Raw genomic sequence first — 20,114 nt, 5'->3', positions numbered from 1 at the left:
TGCGTCTGTTTAGCTCGTATTCAGTCAAATCCAAGATGAAAGTAACAGGATACCACAACAAAGACGCTGAATCTCTGATGACTCTCGCAGATAACCTGGAAAATAATGAGAAACCAAAGAGCCGCGCTGATGCTGTCAAATTCGCGGAATAAAGACTTTTTCACATGCAGAACATTACACTTGTTAATAACAACCAAAAGCGCAATCCCCCTTCCTCTTTCTGCACTCCTCCTCTTCCTCCTCCTATATCTGCCCATCTATCAATCAAGCTCGCAGATCTGGTCCAGTAAGTGATGCATTCGCAGCATTAGCTGCATTTGTTGTTGCGAGTTTGAAAAGACGGCGATAATCTGGGAGCGAGAGATAAGAAATGTCATTTATTCCGCGGCACTTTGGAGCCTATTGCCCGGGCCGATCAGCTCCTTTTCTCCCCGACACCTCCAGCAGCTCGCTGATAACGATTGGGCTATTTATTATCTTCACAAAGAACAAAGATTAGGCGGCACCGATGAAAAATTACCCCGGGATAGGCTATAATCAGTGCGATCCGAGGAGACCAGCCATGGATTCCTCTTTCTGTGATATTCTCACCCACACACAGGCACAGATTTATTCAACAGAATGAATATATTAGACTACAACATAATTAGAACTTGATACTAATTTTTTTAAATACAGCAAAATGTTGACATTTTTATGAAATAATAATAATAATAATAATAATAATAATAATAATAATAATAATAATAATAATAATAATAATAATAATAATTTTGGTAAAAAATTATATTTTTTATCTAGTATATTTTTGTTTTGAAATCACGTGAGGAAAAACGACTCGTAAATAAAGGCGTGGATTGAATTAATGTGAAATCCTTTTCTTAAAAAAAAAAGAGAGAGATGCAAGTGGATGTTCTGCGCTGATAAGGATTTTTATCGCCTGTTCCAGATCAAGAAAGGAGGGGGTCACAGTCCAAGCATGTGTCTGCTTCCCACATTATCATGCTGATGAGCTCTAATACACGCTCACTGTTCTGCTTTTTCTCAGTCCGTTTGGTGGATTTCCTCTAAACAGGCTTTATCTGCAGGAAAAGAAAGGGAATTTTCAATCTGGGTAAAACGAAGATTGTCAAGCTATTGACGCTAAAATAAACATATAAATACATAAATAAAATTAAACCCAAAGAATGTGAAACAAGTTAAGATACAGTGCAACTACATTAAAATAAGCACGATAGATAGATAGATAGATAGATAGATAGATAGATAGATAGATAGATAGATAGATAGATAGATAGATAGATAGATAGATAGATAGATAGATAGATAGATAGATAGATAGATAGATAGATAGATGATAGATAGATAGATAGATAGATAGATAGATAGATAGATAGATAGATAGATAGATAGATAGATAGATAGATAGATAGATAGATAGATCTGTTTTCATTTACATTTACCTAATTAATCATGTCGTTGATATTAGGCCACTTCAGTCACAAGAAACATGTTGGTAAAATGAAAAGATAAACTAATTTAACATTTCTAATATAACCAAATTGATCGAATTGAAACGAATCTAACATAATATTTCTGTTATTCAGGGTTTGTTGTGCGTTATAATCGCTTCTACGGCGTAAATATCAGCGTCTCTTCCTCAAGTTCATCCGCTCGGACTGCAGCAGCCCCCCGCCCTGTCCAGCTCTACTCGGCTCGGTCTGTCAGTTCTCTTTTTGCGGGAGAAAGTTCATGTCCTGCTGTATCTTTATTTTTTCTAAAATGCAGTGACGTCAGGAGACGGCGTCAAGCAGGCGGCTGCGTCGGCCAGTCGGGACTGCACGCGCTCCCTCTACAATTATTGTCTGTCAATCATGCACGAGAGAGAGAGAGAGAGAGAGAGAGAGAGAGAGAGAGAGAGAGAGAGAGAGAGAGAGAGAGAGAGAGAGAGAGAGAGAGTTACTGTCAGATTTTTAATTTTAAGAGATTTAAATTAACTTGAAACCTTGCAGTCTCTACATAAAGGCAGTTATTCTGTCGTACTTTCCTGTTTGTTAGTGAAAAGCACTTTAAAATTACTAGTCAGATTTTTGTGCAACATGAATAAAATCCACTACGGACATATTATGTCCCTATACTTGTTAGCCTCTTGTGTTTGTATAATGCTCTAAATTTAAGTAAAGTAAATGAGTTACTTTACTTAAAGTAAAGTAAATGATTCCGCATTGGTGAAGTCACCAATGCTTCTGCATGCTCACATAAGGCTTAAACAACAAGGGTCAAGCCCCAGAGACTCAAATGCAACTTTTGAAATTTTTTTTGTCACTTTGCATATTTGTCCCATTTCTGCTGTTTTCATACTTAAATATTTCATCTCATCAAGCGATTTTAAAAACACAATAATTTTTAATAATTGGGGCACTCTTTAAAAGTGAGACATGTAGGCTGACAAGATGAAATTTTATCCCCACTCTTTAAAAATATTCATATTGATGACTTGTCTGTCCTGTATAGAGATGTTCTGTAACCATATGATGCCGTGTCTTGGTTTTATTAAGCCCACAGTGCTGGCCTGCAGAAACTCTTGACTATTTGTTCTTGTCATGGTGTACGATGTCAAATGCAATGCCCTAAAAAGTCATAATGACTGTAAAAGCAAAAGAAGATAAGAAACCTTGGTTTCCTGATTTTTATCGTTGTGGACATCTCCTCTAGGTGACAGACAGGGTCAAATATCTGAGACACTCCCTCACAAGTGATCTCTCTGAAGATAGTCATGTATGGGGAGCAAAGCAAACTTTACGGGCAGGCAAATTGCACTCACTCGTAAGTTTCCAGTAATGTTAAAATTGCATCGTTCAAAAGACTTTCTTGTTTTCATATACAGCCCATCTCTGGCACACCTATAAACAAGAGAAGAATTTGAATGACTGAGAATAACATCGAGACTCAAGGCAGTAGCGTGAGTGTAAGGTGTGGCATTAGATCTTGTCCAGCTGTTATCAGGTATTGCATCTATGCATCTACGAAAAGAATCAGCACACCTGAATCATTCAAGCCGTGTTTAGCTTGGTAAGGCACACATCTAAAATGTAGAGGAACTGGCATTCTATGAACTAATAATAAATAAAATATGATCTAACTTTTTTTATTAGCATTATGTTTGAAGTAGGCATTCAAATTAAGGAACATATGACATAAGTAAGTTGTTGACATCTATCAATTTCTAAGGTTTTAGGATTCTATCGAACAACAGAGAGAGCCATTATCAATAAAACAGAGGAATCAATATTGGGGAATCTTCCCAGGAGCGGGCAGTCTAACAAAATTACATTAACTGGTTGCTTCAGTTAAGCTCAGAGTTTATGATTCAATAATGAAACTGGGAAAAAAAATACAGAGTTTTTTGGCTAAACCCCCACAAGAAACATGATGATCTCCGAGACTTTTGACTAATCAAATATTTGACAGTGTGGATCCCATTGGGTCAGGTGTAAAACTAACATGTCAAAAAAAGAAAATATCTACAATCAGGCATGGAGGTGGTAGTGTGATGGTCTGGGGTTGGTTTCCTGTCGCCACGACTTCTGCTCTCAAATCTGCTCTCCCATTAACCGAAATGCAGGCAAAGCAGAAGTAATAGGTTTTCCTGTGCAATTTGTAGATAATAATAAAACAAAACAAACAAAAAAAGAAACATCAGTGGATTATCATCGTGGATTATCATTAGTAACTGACCTATTCTTCTGTTGTTTATATCGCCCAGATACAAATACTTTTAGTCAATTTGTTGCAGAAAAAAAAAAGTTTTCTTTTGGAAAATGGATTTCTTGTTATTTATTAAATTACGCAAAGCCTGGCAGTCAGACAACGTGGATTCATGAATATAATAGAAATATATCTCCGTGATTTTCTGGCCAGAGATTTTGCCTCTGAGGTTTTGTATGGAGGCAGACTTCAATTGGCTGGGTCCCAGCCAATTTAGACTCCGCCCTTGACTCCTTAACTAGGCTGGCCCCGCGCTGTCAGCCGCAGTTATGCGCGTTGGCTTTAGTCCCTGCGGACGCAGTTTACTCTGACAAACACTGACTAATAGACGACCTGCAGCGAGACGCGGAGACAGGGAGCCGTTTCTCCAAAGAGGTCAAAAACACCAGCCTAAATAGGTAAGGCATGTTTATGTTACTGTCACGTTGAGTAAGGCCGCCTGCTGAGTGCTTAAAGTAACAGTGCGCACCGATGTGCGTCTGTAAAGTGATGAGATTTTAACTCGCATCCATTCAGATTTTTAAAAAACCAAGAAGCACGCAAACGTCGCAAAACGCAACTTTAAAGAGTAAATTACATGTTCGCTTCTTGCAGGTTTTGAATGCAAAGCTTCTCCAGGCCCAAGAGAGGAATTTAAGCCACAACATCAGTAGTATTAAGCAGCCCGTGGACACTGTCAAGAGCTCTTAAAAGGACGCTATTTTCAAGAATCTCCCTGGATATTAATTCTCTTGATTAATAATAAGAAAAGGCGCTTCGGGGAACCTCCAGAGAGAGAGAGAGAGAAAGATGGATGTAGCGGCTGATCAGCCCCGCTGGATGCATCCCCACGCAGCCATGCTGAACGGACAACACCCGGACTCTCACCACCCCGGCCTGGGTCACAGCTACATGGAGCCCACCACACAGCTGCTCCCTCCAGACGAGGTGGACGTTTTCTTTAATCACCTGGACTCGCAGGGAAACCCTTACTACCCAAACACAGCCAGGGCCAGGGTGTCCTACAGCCAAGCGCACGGTAATTTGAATAAAATACAAATAAGTCTTTTTTTGTTGTTGTTGTTTTTTTTTTTTTACAAAGTTCACACTGTAACCATGACGTATATTTTGCCTTTAAATTCGCGCAATTTTAATGCAAACAGCAAGTCAACGTAGATTTTATTTTTATTTATTTATTTTTATTTTTATTTTTATTTTTATTTTTTTTTGGGGGGGGGGGATTATGTGGATTTAAATAGGCCATTTAATTACTTCTTTTGGCTTCCACGTTTTATTTTACTTGAGTAACCTAGGTTACATTATATATTTATGCGCATGTAAATAAGGAGAATGAACCCTCTGAATCAACAAGTCTCCTCGCATCCAAACTCCCTCAACCAACATAATCATTTCATCTTCCTTATAATAAACTTCTGCTGTTGTTTCCCAGCTCGTCTGACGGGGACTCCGGTCTGCCGGCCTCATCTCCTCCACAGCCCGGGGATCTCATGGCTGGACGGAGGGAAAGCAGCCCTGTCGGCCCACCACCACCACAACGCCTGGGCCGTGAGTCCGTTCAGCAAGCCCAGCCTGCACCACCCGGGCTCCGCTTCCCCCGGCGCCCTCTCCGCCGTCTACCCGTGCAGCAGCAACTCAAACGCGGCTACCGCGTCTTCTTTGACGCCGTCGTCCCAAACCAACTCCCACCTCTACACCTTCCCCCCTACTCCCCCGAAAGACGTCTCCCCAGACCCGGGAGCCATCTCCCCTTCCTCCGCCGCCGCAGCCAGGATGGACGAGAAGGAATCTATCAAATACCAATTGTCTTTACCGGACAGCATGAAGATGGAGGACTCGAGTCCGCTCCGAAGCAGCCTGGCCTCAATGAGCGCCCAGACCCCTTCCACGCACCATCCCATACCGACGTACGCCCCCTACTCTCTCCAAGCGGCCCACGACTACGGCGGCAGTCTGTTCCACCCCGGCAGCCTGCTGGGCTCCTCGCCCGGCTTCACCCACAAGAGCAAGAGCAAGGCGCGCTCCTGCACCGGTGAGCAAGCACCAAACATCAGTCCAAAATCCAAAATAAATTCAAGGGATTAACTCTTAGAAAGAAAAGGAAAAAAAAAAAGAGAGAGAGAAATAAATAAGAAAAAAAGAGCCTGCATGTGTAGAAAAGGATGCCTGTCGGTTTCAAGATGATTTTATGGAGGGTCTGCAGGCTGGGATCCTTTAAATTTTAATCAGATAATAAAGAGAAACAGATTAACTCTGTTTTTATAAAAATTTTATTATAATGTGCATTATCGACATATATAAGCCATGGTTGGTGTTAAGGCTCCCGGTTAATTTGCCCGTTCACAAATTCATGCGCATATCCATTTTGTGCTTCTTTACTGTGTATCGTCATATTAACCCTGTTAGATTATTACTTTTTATTTTATTATTATCATTTATTTCAGAAAAAGTTTCCAGATCTCATATATGATTAGATATAGTTGTTTATTGTGGTTTTAATTCAGCTCTATTTAAGCCATCTAACTCGTTTTTAAAATATGAAAAATTTCAACTACGGAGTAAACAAAAACAAAGTGAGCAGCTCATGAATATCATTTACTATGTAATATGATCGCAACTCTCTAGAATAGCTTACGAATATTTTGTAGAAAATGACTTTAATTTTAATCGTTCACGCGAGTATGAAGCATCCCGAAATTAATTTTGGGTACGAAACGTCCAGATCTATTAAGGCACGAAATGGCGAAGTGATGAGATCAGCATCAGCAGGACGGAAAATGTTAAAAACTGATCGCACTGTTAAATGTATGAAATGATTAATGATCTAACGACCACGTAAAACGCAGTTTTTATAAAACTAAATATACAAAAAAAACAGAAACATCGTCCATCAATTGATTGTCAGGATATTAATTAATAACCTATAATTTTTTATGACGAATTTCTACCATAATTTCGTGAAGAAAATAAAGCAAACTTAAAACGTATTCCTCAACAATGAATAATTAAAACGTAAAATTCACAATCATTTTCAAAATATAAAACATTTTCCTTGCAAACTACAGAATCAGTGAGTGGTTTGTATTTGCATAGGACAGAGGAGAGTGACTTGTAAAACCCTCTTTAGTTAACTGTGACTGTGTAATTACGGCTGAGCTGACTGCAGCTGCAGCTGCTGCTGCAGCAGCAGCAGCAGGTTACAGAGAACTGGATCCGGACCAGAGGTGTGAAAGGAAAATCCACAGTCGGAGCTGAGAAGAGTGGGAGCCACAAACCCGATATTTAGACTGGGAGTCACTTCTCTGTTACATAAGGCGCTGTCCTGATTGTTCAGAGACACTGTCCTTATTTGATTACAGACCAGAGATTCAAACATGCTCCTGGTTTATATGAGGCATAATTATACACCCGGAAACGTACTCAGCATCAAGTTATTCAGCTTTAATTGAAAGATGCTGATTTCAAAAGTTTCTGTTATGATACTGACCTTAATTATTTCCACTGTGTTTGATTTGTGTAGCATCAGGAGTAATATTGAAACAATTGTTGTAATTTCTTAGATCATTTTCAAACATAAATTATATATTGAAAAAAAACGAGTGCTCTGCTTCATTGTTGAGATTTTAACACACAACTCTATTGTTCCTTGAGCTGAATAAAACTGAAGAACCTTGTGTTTACAAAAAAAATTACCTATTTGACTTAACTTAATTTCTCCTTGATAAACTGACCTGTGTATGCATGCATGTTCCTTGTCAGAGGGCCGTGAGTGTGTAAACTGCGGCGCCACCTCCACACCCCTGTGGAGACGGGACAGCACTGGACACTACCTGTGCAACGCTTGCGGCTTGTACCACAAGATGAACGGCCAGAACAGACCGCTCATCAAACCCAAACGCAGGCTGGTGAGTCCTCCACCCTCTCTGTACAGAAGCCAGCGTCGCTGTGTGTGTGTGTGTGTGTGTTTTGCGAGAGGGAGTACATAAAGAGAGTGTAAGGTGAAGGGTGAGGGGAGAGGGAACAATTCCTGGAAAGTTATATTTTCCCAATCGGTTTCCAGGAATTGTGCTTCTCGCTCACCTATTGCTCCTTTGGCTCAGGCAGCAAGCAGAGAGAGGCCATCTGTGGTGTTGCTGTTATCATTATTACGGCCACCTCTGATACTGTCATTGATAGCAGGCCAGATGGACTTCGGTTCAAACAAAACACTTAATTCTGCTGCGTGCTTCTTAAACCTGGAAATGAAAATGTAACACCGGCTGACATGTTGAAAGGAGAGTGCTGCTCTGCTCCCAGTAATAAAGGCATGGGCGAAATATTATTATTTTACCACTACTTCACACACGGTGATATTAACTGTTTTGTAGATTGTAAAAAGTCATCCTATCTTCCAGGTGATGATCTTTTAAAAGTCACAGCTAATGCAATGGGAATCAGTCCCACTGAGCTGAACACAGGTTTGTTTTTGTCAGGAAACATTTTAAGAGATTTTCAGCTGCATTTGAGATCAGAATCAGAGATCATGTGCTGTCCTTAAATATGATGGGATAAGCAAACATAAACAAACAGAACTGAATAGGATGAGTAAAATGGAAAACAACAAGAAGGAACACAAAATAACATTCCAAGTAGAATAGAATATTAATCCTTTTTCGTCCTTATTTATGTCCATTTCACAATAATATGGCATCAAGAAACGTGCCTGCTATACGTTTAAGTTTACCTGCATCAAAAACTGACACACAAAACAAAAACATTCATATTTTAACCCCAAAAACGGCTTGCAATGATGAATGTCCCTTTATTATTCAGTTTTGAATCTCTCAGAGCAGTGATGCAACCTACTTATGCTGGGATGGAAAATGATAAAAACAAATTGTTGTATTCTTTTGATGATTTCCCAAAATGTTTAAGATCAGCAGTTTGATCTCTTTGTTTTTTACATGGAAAAAAAAGCAGCAATGTTGTAACCTCAGATGAAATCCGTAGAAAAATTACAGCAACCCAGTGGTTTGAACAAGATGATAAAAAGCAGAGAGGTCTCATTCACCTGCATTAAAGAGTGTTTGCTTACGCATACGAACCTTTAAAAATAAAAAAAATAAAAAACAGCAGAAAAACAACTGCCTGTTTCATATAAATTGTACGACCTTTCCCCCCCTCCTCTCCCCGTCTCTGGCTCGGCCCATGCACGCAGAGACGGTCATATATCAGCTCTGTCTTCCGTGTGCAGCTCGGCCCGGGCTCGCAGCGCCGCACCGTGCCTTTCGCTCAGCGGCGGCAGTAGCAGCAGCCTTCCAGTTGTTTCCTATCCGGATGCCTGACCGCTCTAGATAAAGCTTCACGGCTTCCTCCTCTGGCCTCCTAACTACAGGGCTACACCTCACTTTTTTAGTGGTCAAGCTTTCCGTCCACCACACAGAGACAGAGCAGTGCAGGGAGTTAAGAAAATATAGGCGCACCAGGGCATTTTTGGAAGATGACATATGTGTCAGAGGGCATCGTTTAATTATACTATGCAAGAAAAGCAACAACAAAAACATTACGCAACAACAACAGACAGATTTTATGTTTACATCCTCTAACGTAATGTAAATCAGGAGTCAAATTAGTGTGTCCTCAAAATAAACAAGGCTTGATGTATACAGCTGCTGCTACACTAACTAAACAATCTGTTGGATTTAATTAATATTGTTTTGTTTTTAACAAAGTGCATTCATTTGATTGACCGATTCTAATCAATACTTCTGAGCATGGTTTTAAGTTAAACAGCTAAAGATACTTTTAAAAAATTTGTTTTATTCAATCAGATTGTAATTGCTTGGTGATGTTAAAGAGACAAAAAATAAGAATTTGCGAATAACCTCTATAATGTTAAACTCTTTTAATCAACTATTTAAGTTAGGATGCATACCTAACTAATGTAAACCATAGATAAGATGTGCTGTATATGCATGGTTTGTTGTAGACAGGGGCCAACAGGGGCCAACAGGAGCCAGTGCCCCAGTAGAACTGGTGGCCCCTATACGGAATAAATAATTATAAGTTTCTTATTTTGTGCACTGGCACATAAACAATATATAAATAGTCTCTTTGACCAATTAAGTTTCTACCTTCAGAGTTTTACTTCAACAATGAATTAAACTTATGGTGTATGGTGGTATATTGAGACAGGATCACAGTTCCCATCTGTTAGGTCAGGGGTCTGCAGCCTGCAGCTCCGGAGCCATGAGCGGCTGTTTGGCTCTGTGCCTCATTTATTATAATAAACAATGAAATATTGCTCTGTTTTTTTCATCCTGTACATCCATGAACAAGACACTGTGCCCTCCCTGGCTCCCCCTGCTAAATTTGGAATAGAACCGAAAATTGTATATTTGCAATGGGTTCCTCAGAAGAAAAACATCCGTTAGCTAGCAAGTTTGACTTAAACATCGGCACTGTTGCTAAAACAAGATGAGATTAGTTTCAAAGCACACAAATCTTCTCAACTACAAGTCAGGTAATAGTTCTTAGCTTTTATTAAGCTCTCACATTGATTCATATTACAACTCATGAAAATATATTTTGATATAAACCAAAACTAACGAATGAGGGTAGCTAATTCGCTGAGTCAAAGGCAGTTAAATTTTTCATCTCCTTGTTTAGGTTCGACTTCTTATCTAAGTAAAATAGTTAATTTAATTCAAAACTATTCATTCTTGATTACTGTATTTGCAAACTAACATGACTTATCAAAATGTAAACAATTTCTCTTGCTAACATTATTCAATACATACCAAAAAAAAAACCTTCTCACAATGTAAAGACAAAACTCACATGTAGCTAAATATGAGCAGTGCCTTTGTCTTCTTTTGCATGAAACTAGATGATTCATAAAGGTTATTGTTTTGTGTTTAGCACACAGATCCAGTTCAAATCCAGTGATATGAAAATAGGCATAAATAAAGGAATTTAGTTCATGCTAACTAATATCAATTATACCACACAGACAGGTTCAGATGCTGTAACGTACAGTCAAAATGTAAGGCCATGGTTTTGCTGCAGTCACTTCTTCTTTGCAACAGTGTGATCCAGTTGGCAAACCAGAAAAAATGAATTGACAGAACGAGAAAATTAAACGTTTTCTCTCAAAGTCTCATTGCTTGTCTGCTTTTGGTGTTCAGCCCCAGTCAAACCTGAATCTTAATTAATTTGCAGTCGGCTGCCAGACGAGCGGGGACCTGCTGCGCTAACTGTCAGACGACCACCACCACACTCTGGCGGCGCAACGCAAACGGAGACCCGGTGTGCAACGCCTGCGGCCTCTACTACAAGCTGCATAACGTAAGTTTCCTTTGAGGGCTTGGCGTCAGCTCATTATGAAGCTGAGTGGACGTGAACTGAACGGCTCCATTGATGGTCGAGCATTTAGACAGCAATGCAAAATAGAGAGAAGAGGAAGAATTGAGGGGTTTCCTATTCGGACACTGTTGCTCTCCTTGGTGTTTTCTTTCTTTGGGCGTTATTGTTTCCATGGTAGGCGTAATTCCCTTGAGAATAACAATGGTGGGACTGTTGTTGAGGCTTCCCTCCACACCAATAGCTTTAACTCAATAACATATGCAGGCTGGAGGTTTACATTGGAAAAAACAACAATTAACTGACTGCATGAACATATATATTTTCTGTATTTAGGAAGCAAAACACACCACTTCACAGAAAAACTTTATTCTTTATCATTATCTTATATATTACTCATGGTCAACAAATGCAGAGTTTGGTTTTGAGATGTACTTCCTAAAACTTAAAGGCCCAAAATGCTTTACAAAGTTACATAACTACTGTTTTGGAGAGTATTTATGTCCAGTTCTGATCAAGTTTCTGTGTTATCCAGCTGACCAAACACTCTGGACAAACTGAATTATAATTTAAATTTGATGTGATAGTTGTCAAGTAAACAATTAGAAAACCCATAACAATCTGAAAGGGATCAAGCTTATTTTTGAAAAATTACGAAATGGAAAATTATTAGAGCACAATCTGAAACCAAGGGTTTTTTACACTCTTTTGCCTTGAAGGCAATTTACATAAGTTCCACAAGCTCACACATCACATTTCTTTCTTTCTTTCTTTCTTTGCTTGTTTGTTTGTTTGTTTGTTTGTTTGTTTGTTTGTTTCTTTCTTTCTTTCTTTCTTTCTTCCTTTCTTTCTTTCTTTGTTTTGATGCATAAACTAAAGCAGAAATCCAAATTCAGCACTACCTTTGCTGCTCTTTACAGATAAACAAATCCTGACATTAATTAGTTAATTGGGGGGGATATTTTCTCAGGTACCAACCCTGCAGCTTAATGAACATTCTGGTCATTGTTGACCAATAGTATTATAGTGTTGCTTTAACAAAAGAGATGGGCTCTGTTCCTTCAGTTTCCACATCTATACCTGTTCAAACACCCAAGTTAATCAGCCGACAGACTGGTAGTGCAAAGCAACAGGTGGGGGAGGGGCAGCACTGACTTACTCTATGCTTTATACAGCCGGGGAACTTCTAGTTGTTTAGTTTTGGGGCTGGATTTTGTAACTTTAACATCTTAAAAACTTCTTTTGCATTGATACTGGTAACCAGCACATACCTGAACGCCACTTGAACATACTTGTATTCTGTTGGGTGAAATCTTTTTAAAGTCTTAAAGATGAATTTTTTCCTCTGATGATGGATAATTATGCTTGTTTAGGTATGACTCAGATAAAAGCTTGTGCTTATACAAATGTTCTTATTTAATTTCTAATCAAAGGCATGACTGACCTCCTCTTCTTGTCCTCGTTTCGACAGGTGAACCGGCCTCTTACCATGAAAAAGGAGGGGATACAGACTCGCAACCGGAAAATGTCCAACAAGTCCAAAAAGAGCAAGCGGGCCAGCGACAGCTACGAGGAGTTTTCCAAATGTCTGCATGACAAGAGCTCCTCCTTCGCCGCCACCTCTCTGGCCGGTCACATGACCATGGGCCACTTGCCACCTTTTGGTCACACTGGACACCACATGCTCCCCACGCCCACCCCGATTCACCCGTCATTCGGACACCCGCACCACTCCAACATGGTGACGGCGATGGGCTGAGGAGACGGGATTTTAGCATCCTGAAATGGTTTCATATGAGGGGATAAGGGTCTGAGTAAGAAACAGGACCTGCTGACGTGCAACACGTGTGTTTTTATCGATCATGTGTCTCGATCGATTATAGCAGTCACACATTGTGAAAGGAAAGGCCCTTTTTCTCCTCTGTCAACAGGTACTGAATTTTCTGGAGAAATATTGGGCCTTCTTATTTTTTGTTACGTTTTTTTTTTTTTTATCCAGGCACATAAAACGTGTATTTGCACCATGTAGTTTTGTCCTCACTGACTGCCTGAACAGAGGCTCAGCTCAACATGTGCTGAGCAGGTCCCCTAGTAACTGTGAATATTGTAAATGTGTGAGACTGGAGGGTGCATCCCAGACAGAAAAAACAAAAAAAAAAAATCCTTTTACCACTTAAAAAATGCCGGTTTTTTGGCTCATGGATGATTTTAAAAGCAGTTTTCCACAAGAGGAAACAATAAAGGTTTATGAAACTTTAATGTTAACACTGTTTACTATAAATATTGTTATTGTAATTAATATTGTTATTCAGATAATTTATTTTCACTATTGTTTCTTCTTTTGTCTATATCATCTGATTTATAATATGGATACTGTTATCACAGTTATGAGTATATTTTTAGCTGAGGCGCTTTGTCTGAACTGGTCAACCTTTATACTCTAACAAATAAAGAGATTAAGTTCACTATACCGTCTCCCCTGCCTGTTCAGTGCGGTGAGTCTTTGGGGTGAAAATGGATTCTGACGCATACGGACAAAAATGTACAAAGATGAAAAGAATAAATAGCAGAATAAATAAATACGTATAAATCCATTACCGATTTAAAGCATCAGTAGTTCTAAAGTATGTTTCAAGAAAAGTTTTTAAAACTATCGTCATGGAAGAGTGAGTCAGAATGTCTTTACAGTTCATTATAAGGTAGCAATGTACCAGATGTAGCAAAAGAAGTACAATTTTACTTCTTGGCTGTAAGGAAACATTCTTAGTTTTGTCATTTTCAGTGGATTCCTGGTATTCGTGGGGGAAAGGAACCACAGCTGCCCACAAATAGCTGAAATTCTCTAAGATCCCTTCTAAGAACGCGTATTATTGTCTATTTTATTAGTTCAAACACCAGATACATCTTAATATGCATTAACACGCACAGCGGAAACCTTCTTGAACTTAAAGATACAGTTTTCTTGATCGCCTCTTATGAGGGTTCAGCTAATCAGTGTCAAGAAAAATTAATGGCTTTGCAAATTGCCATTAGCATTTCAAGTAGCATCTCAGCTAGATATGTCAGCTTCCCAAGCTGCATTTTCTCTCAAATATCTCAATTATACTCAATGAAATACAACCGCGAATAAACGATTGTTTCACAGATAATTTGTTTGTCAAATAATTGCTGCTATGCTGTATACTCCTATGAAGAAGCGGACAACCTTTTGTGTTTTTATTTGGACATGTGATAATTTAATAGCGATACTGATGAATTAAAGTAATATATAAACAATGAAAACCTTTTAAATTTTTCGGTGAAATGTGAAAAAATGTGGTGAGGTACAAGTTGGGACATTCATTCACAGTCAAAATTAAATGACATTCAGACGGGACACATCAGGCGCATGTGAACATAACGTCATTATCCAGCATTGCCTTGGAATCATCAAGTGCACAAGCAAAGGAAATTCAAAACAACTGCCTGTTTGCCGAGGTCTGGCTTTTCCAGCAAGTTCAGCCTGAAAGCTGGTGAGACGAAGACCTGCAGCAAGAGCTGAAACCCCAGAAAACAACTTTAACAGCCGAGGCTTCGGCTGTTAATCTGCAGTGAGGAAACATTTGCTCTCTGAGAATAATACGAAGGCAAGACTAATTTTGAAGCCTTCTCCTACCTCCACACTAGACTGGTAGATATCAGCAAGAAGTCTCCAACTATAGTTGCTTCAGGTAAAGGCGGTAAGATGGGATGATATGCTGCTGTACCTGGTGAGGTGAAGGTCCCAGCAGGAAGACCCAGGACACAATGGAGGGACTATGTTTCCTGGCTGGACTGGGAACGCCTTGGGATTCTCTCGGAGGAACTGGACCACGTGGCTGGATAGAGAGAAGTCTGGGCCTTGGTGGGGTCTAGACTGAGACAAGACCAAGGACAACACAGAATGAGTGACAAGTCTTATGTAAAGTGGGTAGAAAACCTTCCCAAGTATGGATAGAAACCGAAGCTCTGACTTTCTTTAGGTAAAGTTATATTAAAACATTATCAGCGGTCAATAGTTTACCTGCTGTAGATGAAAATTCTCACTTCTCTGCAATAATCTAGATTAGTTGCTCCCAGAGACTGAAGCTAGCCGCTAGCCTGAGCAGGGCCAACAGGGACTCCTGGCTGTGGTGCGCTACCAGTGAGCTTCCATGTGAAACACACACTGCAGAGCAAATTGTGTTAATCAGAGTCGTAATCTGACTCAAATGGCTGAGTGGTATAAGAACCGCTGGAGCAGCCAGCGCTAAAGACTCCAGACGACCTGATGGCATAAACCGGTGGACGCAGTCCTACAAAACTCTCGTATCGTTCTCTAACTCAGTGCAACCACTTTCCTTGCTTGTCTGTCATCATGACTTCCTCTTTCTGTCTGTTATGTGTTCTTGGTGTACCACGTTTCAGATTTCATCTTGTTCTCTCCCCAGTGGTTTGTTCAGTGCCACAGGGATGTCTGCTCTGAGCTGTTGTATATTCTGTAGGTCACGGAAAGGTCAGCTGAAAGGCAACATAAACAGCAACGACACTTGGCCTCCAGCATAAACTCCTCTCAGTGATTGGGTCCTAAGGGCCTTGCTGACTTGCAGTAAAGTTGCTTGTTTGATGTGGAAAAGACTGGGTCAAAGAAAACAGTGCTGCTGTTTATAGATGGGTGCTTTCTTTAATGCTGAAATTGTGCCTTTAAATCACAAAGATAAATGCATAACTTCATTACGTTTTTTTGAAAGAAATCACTTTGTGTTCTATTTGTGGAAAAATAGTTTTGATAAACTATAAATTAGCTGATATTAACCATATCTTTTTGTGAAAGCACAGTTCAGTTTCACCAATGACAACAAGGCCTGTTTCCTGCCAGTCCTCTTCGCCTGGAGAATTTCCGTTTTGTGACGTGAACTCGCAGCATTTTATACTTGTTTTTGTGTTTTGCAGCATTTTCCCTTTGCTTGAATTTCATGCGGTTGCAGTATTATTTTTGCTTGCAGCATTTCTCTGTTGCATTTGTTTTGGAATTTGCATCATTCATATGTTTGCAGCACATTTACACCTGTCAGCCACCGTACGACAAACACTTCTCAGAAAAACAAAACAAAAAAACACTTGTGAACAAACCGTACCATGAATACCAATGAAAACACAAGAAAAAGTTAAAGTTTCAGATAAGGCTAAAGAAGAGAGAGGTTGAAACATTTATCCGTCCAAACAAGGGGAGGGAAGCAGCAAAGAGGTCTACAGAAACTCTGGAGGTGCTGCAGAAATCCACAGCTCAGGTGGGAATTTTGTGACAATTATATTGGACAAGTGCTAATAAGAAAATCGTAGGTTCCACATGTGGACGCAGCAAATGAGGAGAAGAAGGAATCTACGTGTTAAATGCAATGTGTGAGGAAACAGTAACACTCCAGATCACACTGACTACTCAGTCTACTCAGCATCAAGCTGTGGGGATATTTAAGTTGTTGGGAAGACAGATGGAGCTAATTTCATGGGTTTATGGGAAGAATACCTCTGCAATGAGTTTTATCAATTCATTAATGTCAATTATCATATTTTAAACCCATTTGATGCATCGTGCTAAGTGACCTGAGACAAGACAGATTGCTGGACTTCATCTTTGAATAGTTTTATCACAAGGGAGCCGACAAAACCCGAGAGAGAAACATTTCATACTTCCCTCCACACATTACTGATGTGTGTTCATGTTAGCAGCTGCTAAAAACAGGACAATGACACATGCAGATGTAGCTGCAATCAATTAGTGTAGCTCAAAGCAATCTCAAGTACTAGAATGACCCAGTCAAAGTCCAGACCTACGTTTAAATGAAAATCTCTAGTAAGACTTCAAAACTCATGTCGACAGATTGTCTCCATCAAGTCTGACTGACTGAGAAATGTCACTTTCTGGATGTCAATAGAGACATTCTCCAAAAGACTTTCAGCTTTTAGATGATACTTTGTGTTGCTCTTTCCCATACATTAAATAAATTAAATAAAAGTGAAAGAGTTCATGGAGTCTGAATATTTTTGCAGGGCACGGCATGTGCATTTTGTTCTGTCACTGAGTCTGGGTATCTGAAGCAGGAACAAAGGATGCAAGTCGCTTTGCTCCAGCAAACACTGACATATATGGGGCAAGGAAAGAGCTAAGTACCTGAGATGTTTTGTCCTTCCTTCCCACTGTCCTCCCATCCCGGCCTAGATAGCCTGCCTCTCAGATTTCCTCAAGGCTGAGCCTTGGGCTCTTTGTCAACTGTGTTATAAGATAGTGGGGCCCAAACGCCCAGTCCCACGGGCCCTAACACACAGGACATTAACCCAGTGCCTACAGTGTAGCACTGTCAGGCAGATGTAATTCTCCCTCCCTCTCTCCTGGAGCCTCCCTCCACCTTTCATTGGCGCAACAGGCGAAAGAAAAGAGGTGATTGTTTGGGGACAAGAGGGATGAATTTGTCTGCCTCAAACAGGAGAAGAAAGGCCGTTTGAAAGGGACTTGGCAGTAGTCGTGGATCAGGTGGTTGGAGGGTGTTCCACTTCTCAGAGAAAACGCACCGTGTGTCAGCACGTTCTACCTCTTTCTGCCAAGTCTACAGCCACTCTGCGTTTGCACCAGTGTGGATCAAAATATACAATTTAATTCATATTGGTTATAGTTTACATTCTTCATTTGAACTGCCTTCTTTCAGCTGCGTTGCTCCTTTACCAGAGAAAAACGATTTACCTGGACACAGTCATATTTTGATTTTATTGTTGCTGTTTTTTCAATATCCAGTTTTAAGAGGCATGATTGTGGTTCACCTTGATGGAAGCCAGAACAATTAGTGACACATTTCCAGACGCAGTCGAGGTATGTACGCAGTCCCCAGAGGATCTGAGAGTTTTGTTGGTGGCTCTAATTTTTCCCCAGGGATCCTGAGGGCTGGTAATGCAAGCTTTTTCTTTCTCTTGGCTCCTTTGTCATTTGTTGCCTCTTAACATCCAGCCACAGTTTAAATGTTAGCATCCACTGATTCGTACGCCATACGGATGGGTTACTTTTCCCTCATTTCCGACATCTACCGCAGCTTCCTTTAGTAAATAAAACATTGTATTTTTCACCATCTGTTTTCTAATCTACCCTTTTAAAGATCGCCTTTGTTTTTGGCTCCAGTAATTTAATTTGTTGGAGAAACAAACGGTCTAAGGAGTTGCTGTCACACAAAGGTGGGAGTTATAAATTTCACTAAGGAGCTGATTTAGTATGCCCACCCAGTCCTGAAGCCCTCGTTTCACTTGGCACCTGGCCTCTCTTTATCTTGTCTTTACTGGAAAACTACAAAGTCATATTTTCAGCCACAAGATGGCATTTTAATAGGGTCCCAGAGTAAGTATGTGACCTCAGGTGAATGACGCAGTAAGTGCATCCAGGACAAGGGGTCAGAAAGTCTTCAAAAGAGGCACTTAAAAAAATGGACCCCAAAGTTGTGGCTTAAAAGAAACTTGTTTTAAATGCTTGCATTGCTAATTGCTCCTTAACTCATCTTTATTTACTACAGTAATTTTCAAGCGCAAATGTCACCCAAAGTCCTTAACAAGACAAGTGGCATAAATAACACATAAATGAATTAGTAAGATAAAAAATTGTTCAAGTTTTTTTTATAGACAGTATAAAGCTGAAGATGTAAATATATTTATACTGATGCTAGCCAGATAAATGTCAGTGTTTTATTTTGCATTTTAACTCTCCGTGTGAAATGATGAAGACTTACAAACAGTGAGTTTAATGTAGGAATTTATCAGGCTATTTAAGTATATTTATTTACCACAAAATGTGTTAGTCGTCTAAAATATTTTCATTTAGCTTTCAAAAGTATTAAACAACGTGCGCAAATACGAATGAGTCAATTATAAATGACTATTTATTTATAATATTGACATTTTAGTAACTTCATTGCTGAATTTGTTTACAAGTAGAACAACTAATTAAGCTGTTAGTATATTGTTTAAAAAAAAAAAAATATATATATATATATAGATAAGCTAGAAAACAAAATAAAAAAATAACATAAGATATAAGTGAGAAATTATGAAAGGAGCTGAGAATTAAAACATATTTTTAGCTGATTAAAACTTAAAATCAATGTCTCTTTTAAATGTAAACACATCATTTGGAAGTCCAAACATATGTCGTCATGCCTTTAAAGGAAAATTTTGTATGAGAGAAACAAAAGGAGACCTGAACTTTGAATGAGCCAACGCGATTCATCACTTCAGAATCAGCCGAAATCGGCACCGTTACTGACTTTGACGCTGTCAGTAAAAAAATATCTCAGTTTACAGCCATCCAAGAAGGCGATACCTGGGACTTTTAAGTTCCAGCTTCTGGGTTCAAATTAGATAGTTTTTTTTTGTTTTTTTTTAGCTTTCTTGCAAATTTCATTTTAACCGCAACAAAGCAGCAGAAACAAAACAGAGTTATTCAGATGAAAAGATTTTTATTCAGCCAAGAAGTTTCTTTCTGATAGGTAATGAGACAGGCCTCCATCAAAAGACAACTAAACAATGCAATGAGATTGAAAAACATAAGGTTTTATTTAAAAAAAAAAAAAAACAACATAAAAATACAAAAAAAAAAAAATTAAAGTTAATGTTTTTCTTCTGAATACGACTGGAGCCGAGTAAAAGATTTAGGCTCTGAAAGAGAAAATGTATTTTGAGACTTTTAACACCCTTACTGTCCTAAATTCAAAAACTGTGTGCCAATTAAAAATATCCACCTTCTGTTGTATTACTTTTTAAAACACATCTGACTGCATGGCAGGACTTGAAAACCTTTGTAGTCAGAGGCGGTACTTGTGAATAAACGCGAATCGTTGATGTACTTACTAAAATTCAGTGAGCTTTTTCAGTCACCAGACTCAGTGGACTTCATGTTCCAGTCCACATTCCCACACAATCCCAGTGGTGATATAAACTGAATTCAGTTTCATTACTGACTGCACTGACCTGATGTA

The 20,114-nt window shown here is 39.3% G+C and overlaps 1 protein-coding gene across 1 annotated transcript; it reads left to right on the top strand.

The window, feature by feature from the left end:
* Positions 1 to 4,013: 4,013 nt before the first annotated feature.
* On the top strand, positions 4,014 to 13,574 carry gata2b (GATA binding protein 2b). The gene is made up of 6 exons (XM_014969165.2): positions 4,014 to 4,166; positions 4,363 to 4,786; positions 5,198 to 5,797; positions 7,525 to 7,670; positions 10,966 to 11,091; positions 12,578 to 13,574. Exons 2-6 carry the CDS (start codon positions 4,558 to 4,560, stop codon positions 12,863 to 12,865), a joined length of 1,389 nt encoding a protein of 462 aa, XP_014824651.2. The 5' UTR covers positions 4,014 to 4,166; positions 4,363 to 4,557; the 3' UTR covers positions 12,866 to 13,574.
* Positions 13,575 to 20,114: the final 6,540 nt, after the last annotated feature.

Source organism: Poecilia mexicana, unplaced genomic scaffold, assembly GCF_051168715.1.
Source record: "Poecilia mexicana isolate PSO_F unplaced genomic scaffold, ASM5116871v1 scaffold_5, whole genome shotgun sequence".
In the NCBI taxonomy this organism is placed as follows: domain Eukaryota; kingdom Metazoa; phylum Chordata; class Actinopteri; order Cyprinodontiformes; family Poeciliidae; genus Poecilia; species Poecilia mexicana.
This window is presented reverse-complemented; position numbering and strand designations above follow the sequence as displayed.

Excerpts from the sequence above, each read along its gene's own strand:
- gata2b (XM_014969165.2), top strand. The coding sequence starts at position 4,558 with ATGGATGTAGCGGCTGATCAGCCCCGCTGGATGCATCCCCACGCAGCC. Across the intron at positions 4,787-5,197 it reads GTCCTACAGCCAAGCGCACG|CTCGTCTGACGGGGACTCCG; the intron begins GTAATTTGAATA and ends GTTGTTTCCCAG. Across the intron at positions 11,092-12,577 it reads TCTACTACAAGCTGCATAAC|GTGAACCGGCCTCTTACCAT; the intron begins GTAAGTTTCCTT and ends TCGTTTCGACAG.